At 43.7% G+C, this 11,356-nt stretch overlaps 1 protein-coding gene across 1 annotated transcript in view; it reads left to right on the top strand.

Moving 5' to 3' along the window:
- Window positions 1-11,356, top strand: part of hmcn2 (hemicentin 2) — a 45,502-nt gene that overhangs the window by 17,218 nt on the left and 16,928 nt on the right. Inside the window, exons 23-40 of the mRNA XM_023393976.2 lie at window positions 1,975-2,102; window positions 2,246-2,497; window positions 4,229-4,312; window positions 6,177-6,368; window positions 6,451-6,581; window positions 6,718-6,862; window positions 7,292-7,418; window positions 7,521-7,678; window positions 8,186-8,464; window positions 8,560-8,702; window positions 9,288-9,438; window positions 9,589-9,807; window positions 9,912-10,025; window positions 10,122-10,309; window positions 10,405-10,501; window positions 10,687-10,848; window positions 10,969-11,082; window positions 11,278-11,356. Coding sequence (XP_023249744.1) covers window positions 1,975-2,102; window positions 2,246-2,497; window positions 4,229-4,312; window positions 6,177-6,368; window positions 6,451-6,581; window positions 6,718-6,862; window positions 7,292-7,418; window positions 7,521-7,678; window positions 8,186-8,464; window positions 8,560-8,702; window positions 9,288-9,438; window positions 9,589-9,807; window positions 9,912-10,025; window positions 10,122-10,309; window positions 10,405-10,501; window positions 10,687-10,848; window positions 10,969-11,082; window positions 11,278-11,356 — 2,763 coding nt within the window. The remainder of the gene's footprint in view (window positions 1-1,974; window positions 2,103-2,245; window positions 2,498-4,228; window positions 4,313-6,176; window positions 6,369-6,450; window positions 6,582-6,717; window positions 6,863-7,291; window positions 7,419-7,520; window positions 7,679-8,185; window positions 8,465-8,559; window positions 8,703-9,287; window positions 9,439-9,588; window positions 9,808-9,911; window positions 10,026-10,121; window positions 10,310-10,404; window positions 10,502-10,686; window positions 10,849-10,968; window positions 11,083-11,277) is intronic.

Genomic DNA, 11,356 nt, shown 5'->3' with positions numbered 1-11,356 from the left:
AGGGTGGGGGGGGGGTGCCAGGAAGAGGGGAGGAAAACGAACTGACAGAGGAAGAGATACAAGCCCTGTCTGCCTGATGTTCGGATTCCCTGGGGTGTTTCAGCAGTAAAACAACATGCTGACTCTTTACTAGTCCTGTCTGATGAGAATAACACATCACTGTGAACAACCCCCACATCAGCCCATGCTTTGCATATGCAGGGCTAGCGGAAACAGGCAAGCCCTCTAAAGGGAGATTTATGCTCTCCAGCAACACTCTGTGGGTCAGAAGAAATGACCAGGGGGTACTGATTGTTGAAATAACTTAAATCAGTGGGCGGTAAGATTTCAGCCCAGTAGTAGCAAAATGACGGGGGGGGGGACGACACAAGGCTATTCAGCAGAGGGTCTGTGGATTTTTTCATTCTAGACCTAATCCTGACGAGGCCAATTTGTCCCAGTTAGTCTTTGTGTCAGACTGTGTACACAGATGACTTGACACCAATGTGAGGAGTGATGAATGGGCGAGAGGGGTGGTTATTGTCCTGTGTGCTTGAGCTTGTGTCAGTCTTCACTGTGGCACTGCAGAGCAGCCGTGCTGCAGTCTGAGCACAGATTGACCACTGCAGAGTCAGTCATTTGGTTCCAATGTTGAATGTTGCTGCCTCTCCTAAGACTGTTTGAGGAGGTGGGGGAGCGACATTACACCATATGTGCAGCTGAAATAGAGAGCTCTTTGTGCCTCCAGCTCATTTCCACTTACACGAACATGTTATTGTTATAGTGTAGTTGCTTAGCAGACACACTTATCTAAGATAAATCATAGAGGTGTGTTTACATTTGTGTATATTATGCATTTATACAGCTGGATAGCTTCTGGTGCAATTCAGGTTACCTCACAGCACTTTCAAGTTGCTGACCTACATTTAACTACTTTAACCTAAATTTAACTGCTCCTGTTGTTATTGCTACACAACATGTTTTGGAGAGTGTATGCCATCTATCCATCTGTCCACTTGTTTGTGACAAACATTCAAAAAAACAAATGTCTAGTTTGCCGTTAACTGCTTCCCACAGCGCCACCATCAGGCCAAGCTTTTATTTTCAAATTATCTATATTTCCTTACCCCTTAGTGATAAGCACACAGTAGTTGCCACAAACATTACTGTTCCCAGCAGGAAGAAATGCATTGATTTTTGTGAGAATATGACCTTTTCCATGGTGACATCATCAGGTCAAACTTTGGCTACCCTTTTTACACTGTAATTACCGTGGACAATGGTAATTGTGAAAGTAACAACTCACTGGGGAGATTACAAGGCCCTGGCTGAGGCCCAGGCTCCACTTAGTACTCTCCTGCTAACATAACTTTCGTCAATCACGGATCCATTTTTCTTCATTGCAATTTAACAATACATATGCAAAGACACCATCAAATTAACATTATATTTCAAGTGATGTATTCCTGTCACATTTCTCTCGTGCTCCTTTTTATATTTAGAGCTCAGCAAACCACTTTTGAGGAAAATACAATACAATGTAAGAGTTAGTTAGATAATTTTACATATTAATGAACCACTTCATCAATGACCCTGAGGCAGTAACTGTACTGGGAATTCACACTCTGAATCTGTTCGCAAGAAATGTTTTCATCAACTCATCTTAAATTAAAAATAGGGACAGAAGTGAAGCTGCATCTTGAAATTTATCCTCACAGACTCACAACGATCAAGGTTGATATCAAAACATACATTAGAGATTTATATAGTAGTATTGCATACCCATACTATAAACACTGAGCAGCCTTTGTAAATATTTTACTAATTATATGCTCATATAGATGCATAGCTCACAATGAAAAAAAGGACCCTAAAGGAAAATGTTGCTTCAAAACAGGAGCACCTGCCAAAACACAGCAGCTGTATATCTCCAGTGACTCATGAAGTGTTGTGTTTTCTCCATCTCTTTGTCCTTGACCCCTAACCACTCCCCAGGTTCACTGTTTTGCCTTCAGGCTCTCTGAAGATCACTGATGTGCGCCTGATTGATAGTAAACTGTACACCTGCACTGCCGAAAACCCAGCAGGCAACATGTCCATAAGCTACAATTTACACATTCAAGGTAACTCTGTGGGGCTTCTCAGGAAGTTGAACTTATTAGAAACCTTAAAGCTTGAGTTTTCAAAATGCATGAGATGTGTAAATAAATAGTTGTGTAACAGATATAGTAAGAGATGTATGTACCGTAATTGTTTATGTCCTCAGCTAAGCCCAGGATTCAGACAGCACCCTCCCTCCTGAAAGCCCTGATCGGCCAGACAGTGATTCTGCCATGTGTGGTCCAGGGAGAGCCGAGCCCTGAGGTCAGTTGGTTTCATAATGGACTTCCTGTTGGGGTCAAGAACACTACGCCCCTCAGGATCCAGCAGGTCAGCCTTGCTGACCAGGGCACCTACCAGTGTGTGGCCAGAAACAGCGCTGGACAGGAGACCTTGGAGATCAAGCTGGAAATTCTTGGTGAATATCAGTTCTTCAAATCCTGGTTCTTCACTTTGAGAATAAGCATAATAAATCTCTGTAGTTCATACAGAGTATTGTGAATCTAGTCCATCTATATTGCTTTGTAAGATTTATTTAAATAACCATTTCGTAGCTCTGAACAACATTTATATACACTGACAGTGTCCCAGTTTTAGGCTCTCCAAGTTTTTAGAGGTGCATTCTCTTGAGGTACATTAGCTTCATGCTCCTAGGGGATAAGGACCCTAGAAATAAGGATACTAGAAAAGAAGAGGTTCATACAAAGTGTTGCCCAACCACGTCAAAAATGAAGTGTAGTTAGTAGTTGGTTCAGACAGCAACAAAGGAAGGCAGACATGATATTGTTTAAAAATGGGTATATCGCCGCACATTTTCAGACAGTCTCTTCTGGAAGACATTCATAGTGTTGCACTGGGTTGTTCACATAAAAAGTGTCAGAAATAGTTTTGTCAAGAATGAAAAAAAGAGAGCTCAAGAGTGAAGTTCAAACCCTGGCTCCTTTCTCAGCTCCTAAGGGCTGGTCAACCACAGTGAAAACTGGGTGTGAATGTCAGATTGTCAGTTTCGGAAAGTTACAAAATGGTCGGCCAAAGCCTAACCAATCTGACTTCAGAAAGTTGTAGGACGCGGTGTCCATTTCTATTTCACAATCCGACATGCAGTTGTGATGGGAGTATACTGGCCCCTTATGTGGGTGCTTAAACTTCAACAACTTGTGTAAGTTGAGAACTCAGACTGTGGTGACCAGATGTGCTGAATCAAGCCTTCTTGCCATCAGTAATGGGGTGCTGCAGGGGTCTATTCTTGGTACATTACTATTTACATTATACATAAATATCATTATTCTTTCTAATCCGAATGTAGGTGCCCAGTTTTGTACAAATGATTTATAAGCCCCTGGTTCCACCTCAACCCAGGCTCCTGCTCTTCTTCAGTCTTTGACACTTTCCTGATATTCTTACTAAATCAGAGACTTGTTTTAAATGTGACCAAGTTCACATGTATGGAATTAATTGAAAACTGCACTCAAGGTAGATTTGTTTTTATACCCCTTGAAGACTTTAAATCTTTAACATCTGATGTTTCTTTTACAACCCTTGTAATCACTTTTATTAATTCTATTCTTGTCTTAATTGTTGGTTCTCTGGCTTTACACGTGTTGTTGTTGTATGCTGATTGTGTGGGTGTCTGACTATAAATGTTGTTTGTTTTCAGGTCTCCCCTGAGAGAGAGACCTTGATCTCAAAGAGACTAAATGATTAAATATAGCTACTAATTAGACATCAGCCTGGCTGTGGGTGTTAGAGGCTGATTCAGGTCCTCTCTAGCCCTCAGAGGTCAGCCTCCTGGTCAAGGAGTTGGTTGTAGCAAGTCTGAGTGTAAGGTTAATCAGAGATTCGGGACACAGAAGTGAGAAACCAAGAGTCATTTTGTTAGCACAAATAAGAATAATTACCTAATCACAGAGATGACCTGTTTTACTAATGCTTAACCCAAGGTTGGTATTAACTGGTTTTAAGTATGACCGTGAGAAGTGTTAACTCTTACACCCAAAACAGACCCTTGAATGCCCTGAAGGCTTCTCCTCACTTGCCTACAGCATATACATAACTGACCAACACTCATTACACTTTCAGTTTACTGCCCACTGTCTCAACTGCCCTTGTTCTTTGATCCAGCATTTAACATGTTTTTCTGTCCTCACAGAGGCCCCATCCTTTGCAGAACCTGGAGATGCCATCATGGAGAAAGTAGCAAACAGCAAGGTCATTATCCCTTGCCCAGCTGAAGGTATGAAATGATTCACACATGAGTCAGCCATGGACAGACTGAAAAAAATAGGGCAATGCAAGATCTGGTGTTCAGAAAAGGTTCAATTTACAGAGTGTGAGTAGTTTTTTTTTTTAAGCCTGATGTGGATGTGTCTTTTTTTTTAGGTTTGTTTTTATGAGCAAGATAAAATTCCACTTTAAATGTAGGACAGATATGTGTTTTTGTGCACCATCAAAGGAATGTTTCGCTGTCACTGTAGACTTTTAGTTGTCAAAGAGAGGGAAAAAACATCTTTGCCATCTTAAAAAGGTACAGCTTCTTTTTATCGCAGCACCCAGAGACATGCTGTTGTCTATATTTTTTTAACATTTCTTTGCGAACAAGGTGGCATCCCGGGGCTGGGATGTGGAGAACTTGTTATTTTATCAAAACACAGTGAGTGTTGGTGTATATCTGCGGATGCACTGATGGATACTTACCCTCTGACAGCCCATGCAAACAGGTATTGTTTGTGTGGAGCTGTGCCATGGTAACAAGCTCGGTGAGGGAAGGTGAGGACTGTGTGTAATGTGGAGCAACAGCTGGAACATCAGTCTGCCTGGTGCCTCAGTGAGCCACATCTGCTTTCCTCTGTGCTGGGGCCTGCTGGGAGAGGAATCCTAATTACAGGCTGCTGCTGCTGGCAGATAAAGGACAGAGATGTCTGAGGTGCACCATGAAGCACAGGAAGAGGAAGATGAAGCCACACTAGCCCTCCTTCCACCCGAGTCACACCGGCAGGCAGGCAGGCAGACTGTACCAGGCCTCAGAGGTGCTCACACAGAAGTGCTTGAAGCTCTTGACACCCTAGAGAGGCAGCCGGCTGCAGGAAACAAGTATCCCCTCATTGTTCTCTTGAGATCTGTCTGTATGAGGGAGATAAAGCGCAGTCTGTGCCAGAAGGATATTATTAATTCACCAACAGGCGCATTGCATTTGATAGAGGTAATTATTTGAGAAACACATGGAAGAGATAATCTCTGACTTCGTCAGCCCCAGTAAAATAAATTCAAAGTCTGCTAATGAGATCTGTTAACATCTAAAACAGAACATCTGTACGCATTTCCTCCCAGCAATGAGATAATGAATTTACTTCAGAGCTCCTTAACTGTAAACATGTGTTCAGAGAGCCAACAGACGATAACATCACCTTTGGTTGTGCTGCATCTCTTGTGGTTTTTTTGGATCGGATTGATTTCCCTACATCGTCTTTGGTGTTTGTATATGTAGCACCTCTGTAAATAGCCAGAGCCATGGCATTTGGATCACTCAACCACACTGCTCTGTCATTGCAACCTGCTTCTCTGTCCTTGTCCTGAGAGTCTGTTGTGTTAAGTGCAAAATCCTCCAAGTTTTTCCCCATTCCACCTCCATAGCCTTGACCATTTCCAGCTCTTTTACACCCAGTAATCCGCAGAGCACATCTGTTTCAGGATCCTGAATGTGCGCACTGCTGCCTTTGAACTGCTGGTTCAACCACTCCTATTCTTACTGCTGGAGACTCTTACCTCAGTGTTGGTAATAAATCTTGATCATAGTATTTTAAATCTTACATCTTACATCTCTCCAGCATACAGTGTATTACTTTTTTATGTGTCTCTGACCTTGAAATCTTAAGCTCGCAGGCTACAAGGACTCTAACCATTCTGGCATGGTCTCCCCCGCTGTCCCGCTGTCCAACAGATAAATGTAGAGCTGGCTTTCTCTAGTCTGGGCTGCCTGCCCATTAACTTCTCCTGTAGGGAAGCAGAAAGATGGAAGTATCTTTTCTTTTTGTCAGACGTGATCAATAAAGCTCCTTTTATACTCACTCAGAATCTTTTTCTTGTCCCCGCACCTGCAGGTTCACCTCGCCCCAAGGTACGCTGGTTCAAGAACGGCTTGGAGATACACGCCGAACAATCAGAGTTTTCTGTGGCGAGGGACGGAGCTCTCGTAATTAGCACAGCGTCTGCCAGCCACAGTGGTGATTTCAAGTGTATGGCAACCAATGAGGCAGGCTCTGTGGAGAGGAAGACTAGGCTAAAAGTTAATGGTGAGAATTTAGGTTTTTTCTCTTGCGATAACAAAATTTATAGAGCATAGTGACAACACAAATCATCCCTGTACTATTTCAGTTCCCCCAGAGATCCAAGATGATAGCCAGCCACTGAACCTCACTGTCACCTTGAAACAGCCTCTCACTCTGGGCTGTGATGCCTTTGGGATCCCCTCCCCAACGATCACCTGGACTAAAGATGGTCATCCTGTGAGTTTGTCATCCTGAATCCCCATACCGTATGTCTTGTTGATACCGTCCCCAGCTGTACAATGCCACCAAGTGGATATAATTTTAATTACAATATGACACCAAGTATTCACTGAACTATTTTCTGCATGTCCAGGTGAACAGCCCAGGGGTGTATCTGCAGAATGGGAATAGGATGCTCAGAATCTACAGAGTTCAGCCTGACCATGCGGGACAGTTTACCTGCACAGCTCAAAACTCAGCTGGAGAGGCCAGGAGAGAATATAACATAGTGGTGCAAGGTGAGCTCATAAAACGACTGTCAAACTGGTATTTAAGCGACGTAAGAACAGAGTGGAAGAAAAGAAAGATGTAATACCTAGTAAAATAAGTAGAGAATTAAACAGGATATTTTTCTTGTCATCAGTGGATTTAAAATCTCCACGCCCGTCTAAAGCTCCTAAAGAACTTAAACTCTTTAATTAAACTTTAATACTCAATGTACTGTAGCAGACATTCTGACAGTTGTCATTCCCCCCAAACCTACTGAGATTAACCATTAATGTCACTCTTAATGTTTTATTAATAACTAAAATAATGTCCCTCTGTAATCTAGATGATTTTTGTTCTCACAACAGTGATATTGAATTTGAATTAATCATGAGCTCATTCAGCATTTTAAGTAATGTCTTACATTTCCTGATGTAAACTATATCTGGTATGTTTTCAAGCTCCACCAGTGATCTCAGGAACATCCCGACTACAGGAGTTAACTGTGGTGCTGGGCCAGGAGGTGGAGTTTCAGTGCAGAGTGAGCGGAAAACCTCCGCCCAGAGTGGAATGGAGCCGTGATGGAGAGTAAGCGGCGCTCAAACAGTTTATTGACGTGGCATTCAGCAGCACACACAGGATGCACTTCCCATGGTATTGATTTGGTCTTCCATTCCTCCCTCTCTGCAGGGTTCTGTCCCGTGACGGAGATCCCCATGTAGAGTTTCTGGAAGATGGCCAGGTGCTGAAGGTGAAGTCAGTAAGACTGAGGGACCAGGGGCTTTACCAGTGTCTGGCCAGTAACAACGCAGGAACTCAGATGCGCCAGTTCAGACTCACAGTGCAAGGTCTCTGCTTTTCACCCGACTTTATCTTAGACACGAACCATACACTCTCAACTACGCTGGCCGGAATGCAGCTTATTCGCTCTTTTATTTTCTTTCTATGCACAACATCAAAAGAGCAAAGAAAAGAAAACTCACAGTTATCAGAGTACTGATTTGATTTCTTTTCCAGAAGTGCTGTGGTAGCAGTGTTCTTCCGAGAAATTACTGAGCATAATATTTATTTCACACAAACACCTAGCCTCTACAGCGTGATGATCTGACTAACACCACATTGCCTCGCCTAGAGCACATATTGAATTCCCTTTGTGCAGGGCTGTTGAGATTTCTGTGTCACCTAAAGAGCATGTGCTCTAATTACCCAAACTATTGCACACTGAATTTCTGTTTTAGAGGATCTCCTGCACAAAACGGGTCAGTCCTCTGTGGATCTATTCATTCTGTGCTACGGGCCAGTAAAAACCATACTGGCTGTTAAAAAATAAATGTATTGTTGGTGTTTCTCTCCAGCTCCCCCCACCATCAAGGGCCCCAGTGAGACCTCAGAGGTGTCAGTGGTGCTGGGTTTCCCCACAGTCCTCCCCTGTGATGTTGAGGGCTCACCCACACCCAGTATCACCTGGCTAAAGGACAACCAGCCCATAGTGTCCAGTCCCCAGCTGACATACACCCACGGTGGACAGGCCCTGCGACTGGGCTCAGCACGGGGAGACAGCACCGGCCTCTACACCTGCAGGGCTACAAATCCAGCTGGCACCGCCATCAAGCACTACTCTCTCAGTGTTCTGGGTAAGAGACATCTACACCACTCACAAATTAAACTGGCTCAGACAGAGCTTTTAATGTTCCTCTGTTTTTTTTTTTTTTTTTCCTCTTCTCATCAGTCCCACCACAGATAGAGGGTGACTCTACATCTTTGACATTTGGTGGTCAGGAGGAGAAAGTGCGGATCAATGGGAGTTTAACTCTCTCCTGCCTGGCCAAAGGTTTCCCTGAGCCCAATGTTAATTGGTTCAAAGATGGACAGGTTGGTGTGTCATCCTAACAGGCTCTGCATCTCTAAAAAACCGCATTCACGTGTTTTTAAGGTGATTTTAATGGAGCAAGTTCTACCCTCTATCAGCCTCTACTGGCAACTACAACAAATTACAACAAGCTCAACAGAACATCCTCTTGCACAAACCACCTCCTCTCTCCAGACTCTGTGCGATGAGTAAGCTATTTAATTATAGCAGAGATGTAGAACAAGTGATTAAACATTATGACGTAAAATTCTTTAATAATACTGCTGTCTGTTATTTCTTCTTTGTGCTTCAGCTACAGTATTAACCCAGACTCCTTGATTTTTCTCTGATCAGTATGCGTGCGTGCCTACAATAATGAGCAACAGAAAATGCTGATTAGGTGGATTCATGTAAGATTAGATTTTTGTCTAAATGGAAGTATTGTTTTATTGTTTTAATGTTCTTCTAAAACACAGTACAGGCTGGGAATTGTCAGACCTATACTGATTTTTGAAGTAAGGCAGGGAAATGTTAATGAATGCCTCTCTCTGCCAAGAGCCATATTTCAGCTAAAATCGTACCCTCTGATGTGTTTTCTCCGTCTTTAGTTGCTGACTGGAAACTTCCATGCTGGCATTCAAGAGAGTGGCCATTTCCTCCACATAGACAACGCCATGCTGTCCCATGAGGGCCAGTACACCTGTGTCGTCACCAACTCTGCAGGAGAGGACAAGAGAGACTTTCATGTCACCATTCAGGGTGAGTTCGGTTAAATCGGTGTATTTATCTTCAGTATCGGTGGTTGGGGAAATCATACTTTGTACTTCAGTCGCTTTTGGATCTGATGTTGATGTTGATCTGAATTTAAAATGAAAGAAGTCTCACTCAAACATGCTATTGTCTCGCCAGTCCCTCCGGTCTTCCACAGGGTGACTAACAGAGAAGCAGCCTGGGGTCTGGGACACGAGGGTGACAGTAACAATGAGGACATGGTCGAGAAGCGGGAGGTGGTCCTGGGCCATCCAATCAGCCTGTCCTGTGAGAGTAATGCCATCCCCCCACCAAAGCTCAGCTGGTACAAAGACGGAAGAAAACTCACCTCTGCAGATGGGGTGGAGCTACTACCAGGTCAGGGGAAACTCTTTCCTGTGTTAAAACCTGTAATGTGGCTGTTATGTATGACTGAGGCTTCACATAAATCTGCTGTTTTATGTGTGGATTTGTCTTCTCAGGTGGACAGGTTCTACAAATCGCCCGAGTGCAGAAAGAAGATGCTGGAAAGTACACATGTCAGGCTGTCAATGAGGCAGGAGAGGACCACATGCACTTTGAACTGGAGATTCTGGGTAACTAGTACATGCACATTTTCTTTGTAATTGAAATGAAAACAGGTGGAAATGAAGGTCATTTCTGAGGAAGTCTGTTTTCTTTCTCCCCCTCAGTCCCTCCTGTGATTATGGGAGCATCTGAGGAGTTTATGGAGGAAATGGGAGCTGTGGTCAACAGCACTGTGGTCCTCCACTGTGACGTGACCGGACACCCTGCTCCGGTCATCTCCTGGCTAAGAGATGGGCAGCCGGTACACACAGACTCACAGCACCACATCAGCAAGGATGGGACTCAACTCCAGGTTAGTCTGTTGAATTGTAAACAAATACCAGTGTGTAAACAGATCCCACTGTGACATGTCATATTGAAGAATAACACTTGGATCCCATCTTTCAGCTCCTCAGCGTCCAGGTTTCCGACATGGCTGGTTATTTGTGTGTGGCTGAGAACAAGGTTGGAACAGTTGAGAAGCTGTTCAGTCTGACAGTGCAAGGTAAGAAAAGTTCAAAACTCAAAACACTGTATATTCAACCTCCCAAGTATTCACAAGCACCAATAAAATAATAATTCTTGTTCTTTCATTATTATTATTATTACTATTGGATGTTCTTTCATAACAGCAGACGTGCTGACTCATGCCGTCGACATGTACAACCCAACTGTTGTATTCTCTTCCAGTGCCTCCCAGAATAATTGGCAGCAAGGAAGAGGAAGTAAGTGTGATTGAGGGCCACATGGTGTCGTTGCTGTGTGACGTCCAAGCGTACCCTCCTCCAGACATAACCTGGACCAGAGATGGGCAGGTCAACTCGTTCGGCACAGGCATCAACATTCTGCCAGGTCAGCTCTCAGCCACCCGCAAGTCCCAGATAAATCTTATGTCAGGAGCATTTCCTTTGTGTGAATCTAATTCTGGCACAGATATTACATTTCACATCATTCTTTATATACTGTTTACAGGCGGGCAGATGCTACAGTTGTCCCGGGCAAGGCTGGAAGATGCAGGGCAGTATGTGTGCACAGCCACCAACTCAGCAGGCCAGGACCAGAAGACTATTCTCCTCAGTGTTTATGGTAAACAAACGGTGACACATCTGCATAATTCATCTACATATGTATATACAGATGAAAAAATCTTAAAAGATTGTTTAGGCAAAAGATCTGTTTACCTCAAGCCAGCTGTGACCATGAATAGTTCAGATGTGAATCACACCAGTTCTGAATGATTTAAACTGAGATCATGTGCTCTCTGTACGTGCAAACCAACAGTCCTGCCCACCCTGAAGCCCCATCTTGTTGATGAGTCAGACTCAGTTACCCCTCAGGTTGGCTCCTCGGTCACCCTGAG

This window comes from Seriola lalandi, unplaced genomic scaffold, assembly GCF_002814215.2.
Source record: "Seriola lalandi dorsalis isolate HSWRI2012SDOR001 ecotype SW California unplaced genomic scaffold, Sedor1 jcf7180002054945, whole genome shotgun sequence".
Taxonomy (NCBI): Eukaryota; Metazoa; Chordata; class Actinopteri; order Carangiformes; family Carangidae; genus Seriola; species Seriola lalandi.
Note: the sequence above shows the minus strand (reverse complement) of the source record. Positions and strands in the feature narration are given on the sequence as shown.